The sequence below is a fragment of the Homarus americanus genome, unplaced genomic scaffold (genome assembly GCF_018991925.1).
Source record: "Homarus americanus isolate GMGI-L3 unplaced genomic scaffold, GMGI_Hamer_2.0 scaffold5635, whole genome shotgun sequence".
NCBI lineage: Eukaryota > Metazoa > Arthropoda > Malacostraca > Decapoda > Nephropidae > Homarus > Homarus americanus.
In genome coordinates this window covers 605,568-625,509 of record NW_024735011.1, presented here as the reverse complement: position 1 = coordinate 625,509, position 19,942 = coordinate 605,568, and the positions used below count along the sequence as shown (strand labels likewise).

Below are 19,942 nucleotides of genomic sequence, written 5' to 3'. Positions count from 1 at the left end.
GCTTTATAGAGTCCCCTGATGTTTGTGTTGAGGTAGAGTCCCCTGATGTTTGTGTTGATGTAGAGTCCCCTGATGTTTGTGTTGATGTAGAGTCCCCTGATGTTTGTGTTGATGTAGAGTCCCCTGATGTTTGTGTTGATGTAGAGTCCCCTGATGTTTGTGTTGATGTAGAGTCCCTTGATGTTTGTGTTGATGTAGAGTCCCTTGATGTTTGTGTTTGTACTCCATCGTTATGTACACATGACTGTACTAATCACCATATACGAGCACTGACTTACACAGGCCGAGTGTAATTATATAAAACGTATCATGGTCGTATGTGATTGTCCAAAAGATTTTCTACCTAAATTGTCTTTTGATAATGCGGATTAATTGTATTTAGTTGAAGTTGAACCTCATTAATGTTATTTGCTTGAATATATAACAGTTCTAGGGTTAAAATTTCTATACAAATTGAAAACGTCCTTGGCTATCCCATTAAAAACCTTAAATGTTGAAGTACAGTAAATACATCATAACATCAACGTAAACAACACAAAGATATGGCACAACTCTTAATATTATTTGTGTAAAGAAATTATTTATTATACGTGTATGTATGTGTGTATCGTCACGTAGAGTTAATATCCGCTAATAATAATAATTCTAGACGCTGCCAAATGCCAATAGATGCCATGATAGTATATATATCTACCCTCACCTGCTGAACTTCCTGACAAACTTTATTTCTAGACTGTGTTGAAATACTCGGCATTAGTAAGTGCAGGTCCCTTTTTTTTTCCCCAAGGTTGGTGAAGGCTTTCCGTGTTTGGAGGAGTTCAGCTGCTCTGAGTCATCTAAGAATGTGATGGAGTGTTGATAGTGGGGGATATCCTTGAGATCACATCCTTCAAATGTTCGTAAGGTGACTAATCCTCTTGTGTAAAGGTGCAAACATTAACTTTACCTGCCTGGGCTTTAGTTAAAATACAAAAATGGTTTCATAGTATAGCACCAGTTATATTAACACTTTACAATTAACTAGTTATCTTCACCCAGCACCAGTTATGAGAAGTAATTAACGTTTACTTTTTCAGACCTTTATTGAAAACTAACATAAAAGGGGTAACTTTAACATATTGATGTTGGTGTTCTAGCTATAATATTGTATTGTTTCAGACTTTTACTTTTTTGTGTACTGTACTGTATTGTGTTCGATAGTCCTAAGTAAAGCTGCACCAAAAGGGTATACAGTACTGTAGCCTATACATGTAGTGACTGAGATTAATATTTTTTTCAACCAAGATTATAGTTGTAAAAGCTGCAGGTATATTGTTCCTTAAATGTACTGTATTGATACAATAACTTGCACTAAAAATTACTCTGCTGACTTACTCTGTATCTATTGTGTGATTGGTTAGTTATTTCTACCATAATACTATATTACTTCACTTAACAAAGTCTTTGTAATACTGTAACAAGTCGTGTCCACACAGGACTCTGGAATTAAAAAAGTGAGTGGCTGACAGCCCGTTATGGAAATAGCAAATACAAGGAGGCAATGCGACTGACACTACATTCAACCACCTTCACTTCTCCAACAGTTATGGTAGGCACCCATTAACAAATGGGTGGACTAAAGGTGCCCCAAACCAGTGACCATTAATGGGTGACGGATATATCCACTCAACTGCTGCATCAAATTTATACTGCATTAACTTACAGCTTCATTAAATAGTGGTAACTATTTTCTAAAGAATTCATTCTACATGCCATTAACAGTCATGTGTTTTCAGGTGGAATAATAGTCAGCTTTAGCCCGGACATCACCCTCGTGACTGGTGGCACCTGTGGTCCTTCATAATGTGTTTACCTTCTGTCAGAGTCTAGCTGTCTGCTCTCACCACAACAGACTGGTGACCTCCTCACTAAGTCTTCCCAGCAGTTTACAAAGCTGTTTATTATCTTTTGGGGTGACAGTCTTACAAGATGACAATTATTATGTTCAAATGAGCTCTTTGTTAAACATGACATCCTCTCACTCAGTCCTATTCTAATGCTCCTGTCTATATGGGAGTGATTGTAGCATTCACATTCTTGCATTCAAATGTTCCATCTCTTTACTGTTATTTACAATCAAAAATCAAAATTAACTCTCCCGGTGCTCACTCTTCCCAAATCATTCACTATCATTACTGTATATTATTTTATCCAATTGCTCACTAGAACAGTGTCATCTGCAAACAGCAAATACTGTACTCCACTTCACTCCCCTTTGTCATCCTCTTTCATTACTTACCAAACTTGTAGTTCCATCACTCTTGCTTTCAACCTTTCTACTTTTATGAAATTATTAAACCAAAATGTTATTTTGACTTCTTGAAATACTTATTTTCACGTAAAATTTTCTTTTTATCAACAAACCCTGACACATGCATCCCCCTCCTTATAAAAACTCAGTACAGTATTCAACACGTCTCCACTTACTCTATACATTTTCAAGTCTTCTCAAATTGCCTACTAACTCCATCAAATGCTTTCTCTAAAACTATAAATACCAGACAAATTCTTCTCTTTTCAAAAGCCACACTGCTCCATCCTTTAATAAACACTGTTTTGGCTACAACTCTCTTGATAACTCCACCATACACTTACCCTGGTGTATACTCAACATATTCCTTATACAGTATCATAGTCAATCTTATCACTAATAGTACACATTCCTTGTCTTATATATTGCATGGCCTGTACTTATCTCTTCTCATCCATTCTAGCACTATTCCACTTTCTGTCTTTAGCATTTCAATAGTTTCCATCCACTCAACGTACAAGTCCCCCTCTAAAGCTGCGTTAAACTGAATTATGTAGGAACCCATGTATTGTGTATGCCAACTTCTGATATCTCCTGGCAATGGTACTATTTATTCATTCTACATATACAGTACTGTACATCAATAATTACTGATAACATCACACCCCTACACATAGAATTAACAAACTTTTGGTGTAATTTTTAAGATAAATATTTTGAGGTGGTTTAGACAAGATGTGAGAAAAGTCTTCTTTACTCCATTGTGAATGTCCATGTGTCGAGGAACCCTCCTGCTTTTATCATAGTATCATCCCCAGTATTGTATATAAGTATGTGGTGGCTGCCTCACTTGGTTATGATCAAACAATGTGTAGAACCTTCAGCTAACTCCTTGTGTATGGGTATTCCTCTGTGCTAATAAAATGTGAATGGATAATGTTTTGAGTTGCAGCAGCCAGCTGGGTCCTGCATAAGAGGGTGTAGCGGTGGTCACTAACTGATGTCTGGTGAAGCTTTTATAAGTTGTCACCATGCAGTGAGTACACAAGAAGGTACATAAGAAATATGTACATAATTCTGTAGAACATCTTATCCTAAGACAAATTTTGTTTATAAATCATAATTATATATTTATTTATCTTTGTACAGTCATGAACTTAATATGAATATACTAATACAGTACCATAAGTGATGTTTCAGATACAGTATAACCATATACAGTACAGTAATTAGTAAAGTTACAGACACCAAACAAAACCAATATATGACGCGTCAACTCTTGCTCATCACTTCTTGTTGCGGCCTTTTTTCTTGCTGCCCTTAGCTACACCCTTTCTGGCTCCCTTCACCAAGCTCGTGAACTGTCCTTCATATTTGGCCTTCTTCCTGCAAGATCACATAATATTGTCTTATTAATAATTGGTACAGTTACACAGGACAAACTATACACTCCTAACCAGATAGACTATAGGACGATGATCCTGACCACTAATAACTCTCCAGGTTCAGTACAGTGACTGCCCTCAACACTACTCCTCCTGTTCTTGTGATGGACTTGTAGGAAGCAGAAGAATATGTGAATGACAGGAGAACAAGACGTTCAGATACTTTTCCGTGGCACATTAAACGCACTAGGAGCATTAAAACTTGGAGTCTGTTTTACAGACACGATGAGTAAAAAATAATCACTCATATAAAAAATCGGCATAGTCAACAAGAACATGTCCACATAGTAAGCACAACAAATTTGTACTGTAATATAAACAGAGTGCTTGGTACTGAGTGTGTAAAGACAAAGAGAGCTGCTCTTTACATGTTGTGAGTGTTCGGACTTTTGACCACTTTTATGGTTTTTCCTCCCTAGAGCTCCAAGATGCAAGCAAGAGCGCTATAACAAGACAACGCTGTACGGGTTAGCACTGACCGGGGTATTACTGTACCTCTATGCAGCATTACATTAATAGATTCTTCCCTTCTCATAACCATCCTCTGGGTTACACCAGTACACCATCTGGGGATGAGTGTAACATATTTGGGGGAAAATGAACCTAACATATTTCCTGACCCATAAGACACAACACAACAGACACACACATGCCTCAGAGGTCAGCTGGGTGACTGCCTGGCTGAACTTTGTTGTGTTCACCCAGAGGATGGTTGGGGTGTGGAAGGAGCTATTTTCATTTAAATTCATATTAGTGCACTGAAATGACATTTCTGTAACATTTATGGTTTCTTAGGTAAATAAACACTAAGCAGCTGATTCTAGGCTGCAAACTGGGAATATTTGACCACAAAATGTAAAAAAAGTTCTGTAGTAATAGAGGTACAGTACCCCCGAATTTAAGAATGTGAATTTGTATTTTGTAAATTATCGTGACTCCACTGTATTATATAATCTTAAAAGTAAACATCATATGTTATAAATATAAAATATTCTTATCTTATTCACATCTAATAATAGTTTTACTCAACAGCGAATCTTACTTTGATGTACCATTTATAATAACAGTCAAATTTGCTACTGGCTGACTGAGAGCAATGTGGGGAGGGAGGAGTGAAGTTAGTAAATACTGTTGGTAGGTAGGAACAGTCAGTATGACTCCTAACAAACACCAAATTCTGAAACCCATTACTTTTTTTCATTTCACCTTAGGGAAACATCCATTCCTGGTTACAAGGACTGAAAACCTACAACTTAATCTGGCATGAATATGGTGCTTTTAGCTTTGTATATTTACTTTTTTTATTTACTTATACTGTATACTGTACAGTACTAGAAACCTAATTTTCAACCACACAAGAATCTGATAACGTAAAACTCCTACCTTTTGTTGAGTCTGTCCTTTGAGAACTGCACGTATGCATATGGAGACACCTTGCCCTTCTTCATCATGTCACCACCGGCCTTCTTAGAGCGGAATTCTGACCCGTAGTCATGGGCCTTTTTGGACACCTTCTTCTTGCCATCTTTGCCAGTAGTTACAGTTGCAACCTGCACATAAAACACAGACACGGTTACAGGGATTGTTAATGTTGTCAACTAGGCAGTGTTAACCCAGTTAAAATAATAGGATCATCCCTTATTACCCAAACCCATCTGAGTTCTTGGGGGACCAATGCACCTCCAGGTTGCATTACCATAAAGGACAGGCCACAGATGTGTTGGTACACCTGACATCATATTATCTCACTACTGTATCTAGTTTGATGACATCACCACTTATGTAGCACTTCACAAGATGAAAATTTGTTCATATAAAACATTACCTTTACAGGAGGTTCCACTTGTTCACTTGAGCCTCCGCTGAATGTTCTCTTTCTGTTCTTGATCTTCCCACCCTGTGCTCCTGCCTTCATGCCCAGAAACTCATCAATGTCTTCCATAAAGTCCATCTCTGTGAAGAACGAGTTATCACCTTCAACAATCTTACAACATCTTCCCCACAAGACACTGGGCAGCAGGAAACAAGAACAACACAGACTACAATTTCAGTGGCCCCAGACCATCAGTCCTGTACTGTATATAATCTAACACAACCTCCCATTTTTAATTATAAGTACAGTATATAAATTTAATAAAACAACCACAATTACAGAACAAACTTACTTGAGACACTGTCCTTCTTCTCCTTACTGTTATCCTCTTTGATGATAAATTTACCAGTACCCTTGTCCACCTGGAAGCCACTAGTACTCCCATCCTCTTTAGAAGCACCCCGGTCCCGAGCAGCTTTCAGGGTGGGTCGTTTAGAAACCAGTGCTTGGCCAGCTGAGGCATCCAGCAAATCAACTATGTTCTCCTATAACAAGAGAAAACATAAGACTAATTCAGTTCTTTGGTGGATACATAAAATAACTCTCATTCAAGCTCATTTGCTCATGTTACACTAATGTAGCTAAAGCCTGATATCATAATTAACTTAAGTCACTTTCCTTTTCAAGATATACTATTTTCAACTAGGGGAAAAATGTGTTGTATTAGCCACATAAAACATAAGTTTGTAGGTTTATCTGGGTTTTAGACAGAACTCTAAATTTCTTAAGTAAGAACATATTGTCATGTTGGTATCAAGGTATTAGGCAAATCCATCAAAGTACAATCACCCAAGAATCACTGTCAACTAAACTCTATATTAACTTTGTATTGACAGTCTTGCTCACACTCACAAACAACAGTCAGAGGTAATTCAACACACTCATGACTCACACCAAAAGCATCATGTAAGTAGGACAATGAATACCACCTACATCTAACTACAGTATAGTATATCTTGGCAGCATAAAATTATCAAGGTTATAAATAATGAAATATGGAAACAATAATATTTGCTATAACAACCATGACAGGACATCTCTTTTGGTTCAGTGATTTAGCTACAATAAAACTACAGGTTAAAGCACCCATATCCAGCAACCATGAGACCTGTTCTGAGCTGGATATTGGAAATTACTGTTATTTGGACGGTCATATTTATTATGTACTGTACTTGTAACAGGTTACCGATACACAGAATACCTGTACAGTACCTGTAAAGGTGCTTCTCTACTTACAAACAAGTTACATTACTGAGACTTGTTCGTAAGTCCAACTTTACTGTTGTAGTTAACGAACATGTTGTAAATATTTTGAAAAAGTGAAGAAAAATATCACAGATGTAGAGTAACAGCCCACATGGTAAGCAAAAATGCTAAATCAACTTCCTGTACCTCCTTTTTCAGCATTCATAACCCATACCATCTACCTTTCTTATGTTATTTAACAAGTGTGCTACTTCAAACAACATTTGTGCACTATCTAGATGAGAAAATGCAGTTAAATCATCAGGTAAAAACTAAATGAAATTTTAACACAACTACCATTTGCATAGACACTGGCTGTGTGGCCTCAAAGCTCACCATAGCAACACAACCCAGCCGGGATGATCCATCTGCAAACCCCTAGCACATTGGCTCCTACACTCTGCTTCCCCAGCTCAGCACACTAACTCTCACACACAAAGATCCATGTACAGTACATTTTTTATTTTATGATAGTTATTTCCATTTACTTTTTTTGCAGATTATGTATTAAGTGAAGAATGTTAAGTTTATCTACCCGAAATTACTTGTTGAAAAATAACCATAACACAGCTCACACATCGGCCTGGCACTGAGAGGGCACGGGGGATTTGGCTACAGTGGTGAGTCTAACTTGGCAAAATTGTCACCAGCTATGTTAACTAATACAAACAAAAGGAAAAATACCTGTAAATCTTCATTTACATCAGGTATTTGTAGATTTCAAGTGGCATATATAGTGATAGGCATGCCACTAAAACATTAGCAGCCAACCGACGAAAGTACGAGACGCTACCGCACACTGGGAGGTTTGCCGGGTAGTAGAATTAATGTTTATGTTACCATCCAACCGCACCATTCTTTAGGAGGTTTGCCAGGTAAAGGAATTTCAGAAAATACTGGCGCTTTTTGGGAGTTGTATGTTAGAATGCCGGATATGGAAGCTTCAACCTGTAAACTTGAAAGTTACAGCCGAGAAGAACCTTTGACCAGACTCCATCTGAGAGATAATTTCACTAGCAAATAATAGAGAGAGTTGTGGTCTTACTGTGTCTTCTTTTATCCAGGTGATCTTCTTCTTCTTCTTGCCTTCTTGTTTACCTCTGCCCTTCCCTTTACCTTTACTCTTGGTGGCTCCCTCCTCCTCATCTTCTTCGTTATCTGTGTCAATCTCGGCTAAGATCTCATCCAGACTGTAAATGAGCAAGTACAGTATTTGTTAAAAATATTATACCTACACAAAGAGAGATCTTAGGAACGAATTGTTAAATAACCTCTTCAGCCAAGGGGTATCTCTGCAACAAAGGATGTAGTTCTGTATTCTAATAAAGGGGACCAATTCCATCGGTGTTCAGAGGGGTGCTAGAAACTCCTGGTAACACTAGAATTTCCCATAAATTCCTGTATTACAAGAGTCTCTTGTGCCCCTTCAAACCCCGATGGAGCCGGTAACTTTTCTTTAAATAGGCCTTTTGCCGCAGAGATGGCCCTTTGTTGAAAGAGTTATTTAATCTGTCGGGTGTCCATCAAGGATATACTGTACTGTATCTCTGATAAACAATACATGTTGACTGACGCCGATCACGGATATATCTGTGATGAAATATAATGTACAGCATTTTACACACCCATATGTACTTAAGCTCGCCCGAATACTTGTACCTTACACGTGTTACAAGAGACACGTCAACACAGTACCTGGCAGGGAGAGCCCGAGAAGTAAAGTCCTCATCATCGCTCACGTCCTCACTCTGCTTTCTCGCGTCCCGTTCTCTCTGCTTCCTCGCTGCTATCTTTCGGAGGTTACGAATGCGTTTTTGCAGTGCAGTATTGCCCCGTGGCACCAAAGCTGACGATGGCGAGAACAACGGTAACTGGACGACAAAACAGTGTAGTGCGTACTATTGAAGCAACACTCTGTATACACTACCTTGGATTGACTCTTGATTACCACACTTGATATACATATCCATTTATTTATATTGTATTGTACTCTTTATCCATTACTGTACTCCCTCCCGACACTTTAACTAGAGGTGACCACAGGAATCATCTTAGATAACCTCTACAATCTGCCTCATATCTACCACAGGAAGGAAGGAAGGAAGGAAGGAAGGAAGGAAGGAAGGAAGGAAGGAAGACAAGAAAGACAGGAAGACAAAGTAAGACAGAAAGAAAAAGAAAACAAAAGAAATAAGAAAAAAAAGACAGAAGACAAATAAAGAAATAAAAAAGAAAGACAAGGAAAGAAAGAAAAAATAACATTTTGAGCTTTAAATTAAGAGCCAACACAGAAACACATACACTCATTCACCCTTTCTTCACTGACAATCAGGAAACACTTCTCATGAATAGTTTGATGTATGGGATATAAGATCTTGCATTTCAGTCAGTGTGAGTGACAAGATTCAACACACAAATATACAGTACTGTAGCAGGCATCAGTCAGATCACCTGATGATTCTCCACCCCAGCTTATTTCACCTGCAGATTAACCACCCTAACACTATATGGACGTTGAGGTTTGGTCAGGGTAGCATTGGGGTAGTTAATCTTCAGGTGAAATAAACTGGGGTGGAGATTATTCAGGTGATCCCATCAGTCAATTTTAAAAACCCTGACTAGGAATGGCAAGTATATACAAAATGTCCTTCACATGTCAATAACACTTAACACTGTGTCTTATATTTGTTCATCTGTCTCACTATGATATATACGCCAATTCTGTCATATTCCTTCTCTTTCTTTCCATCGATACTTCAGCCTTTCTATGATTACAGTACTACACACACACACAAACGTCAGTGAAGTTGTCAAATCCTCCAGTTTCCGTCTCCACCTCATCCGCCGACTCAAGTCCCTCGTAGTTCCTGCGCCCGAGCTCCTCAGTGTTTACTCAACATTCATACTTCCCAAGCTCACCTATGCCTCCCCTACCTGGTCTTTCTCACTAAATTCCACACAATGTAAATGCCTAGAAAAAGTGCAAAAGAGGGCATGCAAGATTATTCTCTCCCCTTCCTAATCCACATATCAAGAAGCGCTCAACACACTGACCCTCTCGGCTCTTTCTGACCATCACCACGACCTCATCTGCAAATTTGGTGAGAAGCTTCAGCACCATCCTCAACACCGTCTCCTACTACCACCCAAGATCCCTCGTCCGAAAATTGCTGTTCGATACCACAGCCGCATCCAGCCCATATGAGCCTGAACTGATCACTATAAGAACAGCCCAGTCCCAACCATTGTAAAAATTATCAATAACTTGTAATCAACCAGTGTATTCACTCCCACTCAATCTTACCTTTCGCACTGTCACTATGTTGAAATGCCCTGTAGTTTGTGCTTCTCCCCACCTAATTATTATATATCATATTTGTATCACTTATGTTACTTGTATATCATTTGTAAATCAAGAGACCCATTCCCCAATTATGTAATTGTATATTTTCAGCCTTCCGGCTGCCATGCTCTTTCAATAAACCGTTTATTATTATTATTATTATTATTACACACACACACTTTCTCTCTCTCTGTTTGGTCTTTCTTAACTTATCAAATATTCACGTACAGGAAAACAAGATACAGAAATGATCAAATAAAAACTAATTAACTTTCCTTACCTGCAATACTATCCACATCAATTTATTATTCAAGTACAGGAACACAGATACAAAAATTACCTAAATAACATGACTTAGCTATCCTCACCTGCAATACGATCTGCACCAAACTTGCGCATCAACCTGTCCAGTATGTCTCGCGTCTTCAGTCTGAATCTTCTTTGACAATCAGGTACCATATTACAGAGAGCCTTGACAATCGTGTCTACATAACTGGACATGACGGGAACGGGGAAGATGATGAAGGAAGACTTGATGAATGACAAACAGGAGCCGACAATCTCCCGAGAACTGGCCATCAGCTGCACACACATGTTCTGGACAAGCAGTTCAATCATGTCGTCAGATATGATATCTGAGAGAGAGAGAACAAAAATTTAGATACTTTTAGTCAAATATCCATACACACAAAGTTATCTGTAAGTCAAATATGTTTAAAAAATAATATTAAATTCATATACTGGACAGAATAAAGATCTCATATTGGGGTCAGTGAGATACTTGATACAATATGGGTGGAACTTACATAACCCTGGCTTATCCATCCACCTAACAACCTATTCCCCAACTTCCTTTCTTCTTCCTTACCTACTTATCCATCTACCTTCTGATCAATCCATCAACCGACTCATTTTCTTCCTCCCATCCACCTACCAATCAATTTATCACCCTCTTCCTCCCATCCACCTACCAATCTATTTATCACCCTCTTCCTCCCATCCACCTACCAATCTATTTATCACCCTCTTCCTCCCATCCACCTACCAATCTATTTATCACCCTCTTCCTCCCATCCACCTACCAATCTATTTATCACCCTCTTCCTCCCATCCCACCTTCCACCTATATATTCCAGTACTATTGGAGAAAGATGAACTCTTACCTCTATACTGATAAGTAAGAGCAGTAATAGCCAGGACAGAGTTAGCAGCCAGAACTGGTGACCCGACAAGCCCCGCCATTAGCAGCTTCAGGCAGTGACGTACAGTGTCTTCACCCGAACACTGTAAATAAACCGGTGGCCCAAAATATTATACCATCCTTCTTTAATTTCAGTTTATTTATTCCCTTTTTTAAGCATTATAAAATTTAAAGTTCTAGATATTCAAGGAAAAGAAACAGTAGCTGTCTGATACTAAAGATGAGAGTTGAATACACCGAGTCTTACCCCACGATGCTTCTGGATTGTGGCACCAACTTCTGAGAGGAGGAGGAATGCAGCCTTGCGCGTTGCTACGGACATTTTCTTTCCACAGCACATGACACACTCTCCCACCACCTGATTAAGGAATGCATCTCGACTCTCTTCTTCCATGTCTGTCTTCAGTTGAAGAAGAACTTGTCTGACGGACCTCAGGCGTGGCGCTCGTGAACTGGGGGCAGCCGAGGCCAGTGACTTCAGCAGCAGCTCTGAGAGACCTTCCAGATTCTTCATAATGAAATCCTGGCCTCCCTCTGTCCCTACACCTAGAAGTTCCTCCAGTAGTCTATAAGCAGCCTTTTGCTCTCTATGGTCCTTTGCTGACCTGACCAGGGGTGACACTTTTTCATACAGACGTTGCAGCAAATTACTGTCCAGATAAGGGAGGAAAGCCCTTGCAAGGTCCAAAAATGCTTGCTTCTTGAAGCTGTCATTTTCATCATTATATTTAGTCATGATAAGACCAAGAAATTCATTACATTTTGGTATGGGGACAATCTGAAGATATGTTTTAATGGTATAGTGAGCAGCCTGTCTTTGTCCAGCACTCATGGTGGGTTCCCCCGAGTCTTTACTTCCCTTGTCCTTGGGTGGAGTGAGGTACACGTTGAATAAAGCAGGGATGTAGTTTTTAGAATAAATGGCTAATTTGCCTGGGTGTTCTATGTTATCATTGATCATGTTGCGCAGCGCCTCCATTACAACAGTTCTCGTGTCATCACGGAACTTGATGTGGTCACACAAGATACGGGCAAACTTTTCATTACTCAAAGATTGATCAACATCAGTTGCCTTATCGCAGAAGCTTGGTAACATTGCCCAAACCTGTCTTTCCACTGTTTGGTAAGTCTTTGCCAATAAGGAATCTTCTTGGCCCTTTTCTTTAAGAGAATCCAGAAGCACAAAACATTTTCCAGCCAAATGAACAAAGTAATCTTCAAAGTAACAGAGTTGAGTATTTTTTACATATTTCTTTAGAATGGGAAGGACCCAAAAACGCTTCTCATCTTCAGTCACATTGCCAGTCACTTGAAGCGGCACAACAGCCATGAGAGACTTGGGCCCCAGGGCTCTCACTGCTGCACCAATGGCTTGCTCTAGATATGCCCTGTGAGGTAAGTGGGGGTTTTCCATTAGCTCTGTGAGGTTTTTCAGACACGGTTCCATCATAGCTGGGAAGTTTGGACCAATCACGGTGAAACAAACGCTTATACACTTAAACACATGACCCCACGCAGACTGGAACTGGAATGAGAGGCCTCCCTCCACTACCCGAAAGATGGCCGCTATTTGACCCTGATCACTGGCCAGGTACTCTTTACTGCAGTTGCCGACACATTCTTGTATCAGAGCTTCAAATGACTCAAACACCTGTGAATACAAAAGTAAAAAAAAAATAATTATGATACAAATCTAATATTATCGTAACATACATATAATTTTTCACTTTGGCAAAGCACATTAATGTCTAGATGTGAGTTATGGTACAGGGTACTATAAGGAAAAAGAACATTTGATAAATAAAGATCAAAATTTTGTTCACAGATAAAGTATAAACAATTCAATAGTCTTCAAAGTAATTTTTTATTAATATATTGAAACATTTTCATTTATTATGTTATTAAAGATCTGTGTAAAGATTCATTATTCTAACCTTTGTCTGCACTTCATCATGGTCACTCTGCCAGTAGGGGACCAGCTGCTCAAACCAAGAGGCAATGTACTTCATGCCCAGCTCTTCATTTAACCTGATCAGTGGTAAAGATTCAGTCAGCCTCCAGGAAAGTGTATTACAAATTTGGTTATTACAGCTACTAAATTATGTGTTTTGGATCACATGAAGATTAACCCACCCCCAGATGATTAAACAGCCTAACACTACCAAGGGGGTTAGATTAGCTTTAGGGGGTTTCATCCTCAAGTGAAATAGGCCGAGTTGCTTAATCTTCATGTGATCCCATGCTTATAATGATCATCATCCATTCAACCATTCTGGCCGTGTTAAAACTTAGGAAGTATCCAAGTTATTTTAAGTTAAGTTTAAGTTTAGTCCAGTAACTTGACATGGTAGATAATTCTCTTCTGTAAACATTACCACCACACAAACACTACCGTGCAGACTCCACTTCTCTTAGGTAAGCCATCAAGAGTATTATCAATTCATTGTATAATTAAAATAGTAAACTACTGACCTCTCCATCTTCTGGCTATTCAAGCACATTTTTTGTTATGATTCTGTATGCATATCATCATGGGGTATATTGTTCAAAACTTGTATTCACACTTATCTTTATTGTTATACCCAAATATACATACAATTACTGTACCATGAATCTTTTTCACTAAAAGGTGTCAACTGCCACAATCAGACTTCTGATGTTGGCAACAAGGCTGGCTGAGAAACAAGAACATACATATACAACAGATGATCTTCCTTCATATGAAACTGTGGCATGAAATCCTAAATAATAAATTTTAACAATAACCATAAACAACTTACTTGAAGAGATTAATGTGTGCCACTGTAAGTACAGTCATCCAAGCACTGGCTGGCTGTGGATCGTTTATCCCCGGAATTATTGCCACCGAATGATGGGACAAACCTGCCCCCTCAGTTGTCAAAGCACAAATAAGAGCGCTGTTTGTGTCAGCGGGAAACACAGCTGGTGATGGTTCAGAGACGAAGAGGCTATAGAAGGCTTGCATGGCACATGTATTAGTGAGGGATTTGCCCAGCTGCATGATGGAGAGAACACACTCACACACACTCTGCCAGGTAGAACAATTATTTTGGATTAATATTATTTATTTAATATTCTATAATGATTTAGAGTTTACTACACGGCATGAACAATATTTATCCTTTACGTGCAAGAGAAAGTAAATTAGATAATATACACAGACAACTGGGGCCGTGTCTGTTATGATTATAGTCGAGTAGTGAGCAAATACACGGCAAAAGACGCCACGTGGAGCACGTAATACAATAAGGGTGACCACATGCAGCACAGTACTAACAACTAGCTATTGAATATAAAGGATGTGAGGCTCCAGTCCCCCTTTAGGCTATACATATTTAAGCCTGGTATTTAAACACAGTCAAATAAAAATACGATAGAGTTCACACATATGAACATATAAGAGTACAGTACTAAAGAAATATATGATGTGCTAGAAATGCTGCCACCCATATAAAACAACTTTTCATTCTTGCCTAACAGGTTGTGGTCATGGATGTTGCCTCTGCATTGATTTTCAGCTCGTTATATCTCAGAATGACTATACAGTATAAAGAACACCATCATCACTTTATATATGCTGGTGCTCCTCTACTTATGAACAAGTTACATTCCTGAGGCTTAAGTCCAATTGTTAATAAGTCCAACTTTACTCCTGTAGATACCAAACATATTGTAGAAAATGAAAAGATAATGGAAGTTTAGAACTGTACAGCTACACCCTACTGTACAATACCTGTACAGCCTTACAACCCAGCTCACTCTTCTCCTCTTAGGTAATCTTTGTTCTATCTGGAATTTTCTACAAAATAATCCAGTTTCATCCACATTAAACACCTGTTGTGGAAAGTAAATCCCTTAATAATGATGTTTGTATCTTTGAAAGTTTGTAAGATAAATGTTCTCAAGTAGAGGAGCACCTGTATTCCGACTTTCACTACACAAGCTTTAAGGCGACGTTGATAATGGTATACAGTTATTTTGATTATAAGACACATAATACAATAATATCAAGCATAAGATATTGTACTTACTTTTAACTGCTTTTTTGGGAAGGCCATAATGACCTGTCTGAGGAAGACGAGGAAATGTAAGGTAGTTTTAGCATTGCCCATCTCACTAGAGTCTCGGAGCTGGGACACACAGAACTCTGCCACGGCTCCTGCTGCTGGATGGCTACACTTGGGCACGTCCTTGTCCACCATAAATGAACTGCCCTTGAGAATAGCACTGATGTTGTACTGCGCTGTTTTCCTGATCTGAAAAATTTAGAGGTGCCCGAGAAAGGAAAAAAAAACATGTAAAATAGACCTAATTACATATTACGTATCAATAGTGAAGTGTCTCTTATTTCATACAGACAAGATATAAGAGGAAGAGTGAAATATTACCTTTGGTTTCTCATGAGAAGTGAAGAGGAGAATCTTGTGCAGCAGCTCCATGGTGTAGGGGTACGTCCACTGCACCCGCTCCTGAGCTCGTAGCAACACAGACAATGACCCAATGGCCTGAAAAGTATGGTACTGTACACCTTATCCTGGGGCACATGTGGCCTCTGTAGCAGATTATGCTAAGTTATGTATAAGTCTGACACTTTCTCACACTACTCATCTTTGATAACAGTTAATGGCACGAAAAATAATAACTTCCACTGCAAATTGCTGTCTGGCCGTAACCTTCACAAAGTAAAAGATAAAACATACTTGTCATTTCTTACCGGTGCAGTATTTACCTTTCCTTATAACTGACATATACAGTATATTGCTTTCATTTTTTTCCTGCTAACTTATTATATTATGAACAGCTCTATATTACATAAACACTTTTACAACTTTTTTTTTAAATATTCACTGGACATGGAGAGGTGAGACAGATAAGTACCAAAGCTATTCACTGAGGCATCTCCTTACATTAGTTATGAGGGTAACATTGATAGAAGACTGGTACAGGGTGAGGGCAGTGTCCAGGGCCTTAGCAAATTCACCGTACTTGACCCGAAGAACTTCTACGCTGACGCGACGGATCACTTTAACCATGAGGGACAAGGTGGCTGCCACATCATCTTCACTATCACTGATTCCCTCCAAACTGATCATCTGTAAATTAAAATAAGTATGAAATTCTTTCTTTTCATGCACAAACTGAAATCATTAATGTAAAGACATATTTTCCTTCTAGCTCTTCCCATCATAACATCCAACTTCTTGTCTCCGCTGTATTCACTGGGTCTCAAACCCCCAAAGTCAGTTTTCTATTCTTGTCTATCAATACAGTATCGTTCAATGTGCTTAGTGAACCTCCTGCTCTACTGTTTTTGCACAAAAAATATATAAAAAAAATACTAATAATAAATTACAAATACATAAAATAAATAAATAAATCTGCTGAAAAAAAATCTGTTTGGCATTAGCTAAATAAAGTAAATTACCTGAACCTGATATAGGTCACTAATCCTGGAACAGTTGGGGAAATGTGTTCCTACACCTGTTGTGGTAACCCATGTCTCCAAGTGGCAACAGCACAGTAGTAGTAGTGCATCACTATTTTTGAATGAATGGGTATTGGTCATGTAACAACAAACGTGATCGATGGACAGGTTTGCTATATGTCACATTTCCACAACTGTACATTGATTACAAGTGGACCGTTGATGGACAGCCCTGGTTTAACATGTATAGGAAGGTGGGATGTTGCAGCACCTGATAAATCCCATCTAGGTTTTCCTCTGAAAATGTTAGCTTGTCTGCTGGGCAAATGGACATGAAAAATCACCTTCCCGGCACCTAGTCTGGGCACTACTAATCTGCACAACCTGATTTAAAAAGTGTATGGAATTATGGGGGAAAGGAGACAAAGAAGTTAGTGTAGCTATACAGTAATGGAAATTGAAGACAGACCACCCTGTAGCTTAACACACTACTGCATTAACGTCTGACTTACCAAGCTACAATAATATGAAGTTGACGTCTCAGGCATGCCAGCCTCTTTCATGTACTCCTGTGATGCAGCATGGATTGCCAACATACGGGTGTGGAGCTCAGATGTGGTGCTGAAATTCCTGAAGAACCTGTTGGGGGGGAGTGAATATAACCATGAAAAGCTGCAACCTAAACAAATAACATTAAGTAAGGGTGGAAAAGGAAGAGTTTAAAATAGTATACTGAACCTGGAATATCCCCACATCAAGACTCAGACACTGTATACAGGCCCCCAGGATGATCTATAAGTTGTTAATCTTATTATTTACACAAATCACAGAAAACACAGGTGGCATTTGGTTAATATCCAATAACCCAGCCATGAGACACTGTGTACACAACCCAGCCATGAGACACTGTGTACACAACCCAGCCATGAGACACTGTGTACACAACCCAGCCATGAGACAGTGTGTACACAAGACTGCTCCAGCCAATGGTGATAGCACAGCAAACCAACAGAGGACATTCACTTATCACAACTTAACAATGGTCAATTAAAGAGAAAAAGAGATACAGGCTTTTTTATTGTATTACCCATAAGATATGTGTATAAACCACAACATGACATTTATGAAGAAAAAAAAAGTTGGCTGTTTACATTATGTGATGTTATTGAGGCCAAGTGATTTGGTATCAGCCATTGCAGACTCTAATAAACAGTACTGTCAATTATATTACCTGATGTGTAATGCCACAAAACTGATAAAATACTATTAACAAATTCATATTTCATACAGCTATTGTACTGTATAAAGATACTGTACTGTACTTCACTGTATCAAGATAAAAATAGTCTTCCATGTTCAACAACACCACAATCACTGTATATTTTGAGCACACACACTGCTACTGTATATTGATACAGGGGGTCCCCGACTTACAAACACCTGCCCATAAAGTTAATATATTTTTATAGGGGTTAGCCCACCCAGGCACATGAGACAATATATTATGCTTTCAATATCTTCCCAGGCAGTAGTAATTCCCTGTTTGACAGCTGCCTACTATCTACTACCTTTACCTGATGACCTATCTTTTTTACTTTTATTTACTGTATTTTGCCATTCTATTTTTCTTCTCTTAAATTAAACGATTTTAGATGTATATAAGGACTTAGGCTATGATATAGTGGGATTTAAACATTGTTCTGTAAGTACAGTATGCACATTGGGAATGTATTTCGACTTAAGTACATTTTTTACTTAAGAACATCTGTAGGAACGGAACTCATACATAACCCAGGACTATCTGTAGTCATTATTTACTCTTAACCTGCCACTCCACTTTCCTTTCCTTGATCTAATCCACATCAGAAGTTTCAATACAAATAAATTCACAGATATAAAATAAGATAAATTTACCCTTTACCCCCAGCTAACTCCGGGACACTAGCATGACACAGCCACCGGCTCTGTGCACCTCACCAACCCTGCCAAGATGCTGGATCAAACTAATGTCTCATGGACCAAAACCCCCATAAAGTTAACAACTATATAACGGTGCCCAGGAAGAACCCCCCCCCCCCCAAAAAAAAATAAAAACTCACTTATCAAATGCAGGAATGGTACAGGAGGTGAAGTTGGTGGCAAAAGTGTTGAAGGTCTTGCCAGCGCTGCGCAGATCTTCACCATCCACACAGAGGTCCTCCATCTGCTGTTGTATGTTCCCGAGTGCTGCATCGTGCTCGGCCAAAGCCCCCTTGGTCAGGTAACTTTCCCCTGTTCAAAATACAATAAATACAGACGGCTTTATTCTGTTTTTGATAAACTGCTCTCGTCTATTCTAATCTTAAACCTTAAACAATAATTACACATTACTCTTGAACTTCAACGAGCACTTTTACACTTTCAAAGATCCCAAAACCTCTGATTCTCTTAACAACACTTAATGTATAATCATATATAAAACAAATTACATCCCCACACAGGATATATAACAATACATTAATAAACTAACCTTGAACTTTCTGGAAAAAACAACCCCTGGCTGATTCTCTGTGTTTAGTATTATCAGCATTAGACACACAACTCTGCCCCTTCTTCCACTTTTTCCCTTTACCACTTATCCTCTTGAGCTTCATATTGCCACCAACTCTGTAAAGACAAAACACTTTATAATATAGAACTTAAAATGACTGAAGGAGAGAGAGAGAGAGAGAGAGAGAGAGAGAGAGAGAGAGAGAGAGAGAGAATACTACTTTCATTAAGTTAAGGGATGTCTAGTCCTTAAATATTACTAAATAAGGTTAATATATGTTTTAATTAGTACGACACGTAACTATGAGGTGATTAAAAGAAAAAAATGAACCTATATGAGAACTAATGGCAAAGTACTTCAGGGTGTTAATATTAAAGTACAGTAACTCACCCTCACCTTCCTCTCCTTTACACCCTCTTTGTCTTCACCTAAACGAGTCTCTGGTAACAATTATATGAATAAATTATAAGTTTGATGACATTAAAGGAATCACAAACAACACAACGTGGTGATTGACTCTACCTCTGGCTGGCGTTAATTCCAGGTCATACAACGTTATATTATATTAA

At 38.7% G+C, this 19,942-nt stretch overlaps 1 protein-coding gene across 2 annotated transcripts; it reads right to left on the bottom strand.

Annotated features, from left to right (window-relative positions):
• Positions 1-1,063: 1,063 nt before the first annotated feature.
• LOC121870724 (RRP12-like protein) lies at positions 1,064-19,907 on the bottom strand. Of its 2 annotated transcripts, none has more exons than XM_042372668.1 (18): positions 19,770-19,907; positions 19,353-19,489; positions 18,943-19,114; positions 17,356-17,482; positions 16,326-16,511; positions 15,807-15,923; positions 15,450-15,674; positions 14,178-14,446; positions 13,332-13,425; positions 11,645-13,048; positions 11,360-11,480; positions 10,565-10,831; positions 8,549-8,699; positions 7,899-8,043; positions 5,901-6,093; positions 5,561-5,688; positions 5,119-5,285; positions 1,064-3,676 (listed from the first exon to the last, which is right to left on the bottom strand). In XM_042372668.1, exons 2-18 carry the CDS (start codon positions 19,474-19,476, stop codon positions 3,577-3,579), a joined length of 3,990 nt encoding a protein of 1,329 aa, XP_042228602.1. In that variant the 5' UTR covers positions 19,477-19,489; positions 19,770-19,907; the 3' UTR covers positions 1,064-3,576. The 2 variants fall into 2 exon arrangements, with proteins under 2 accessions (XP_042228602.1, XP_042228600.1); XM_042372666.1 differs by having other exon boundaries at positions 19,764-19,901.
• Positions 19,908-19,942: the final 35 nt, after the last annotated feature.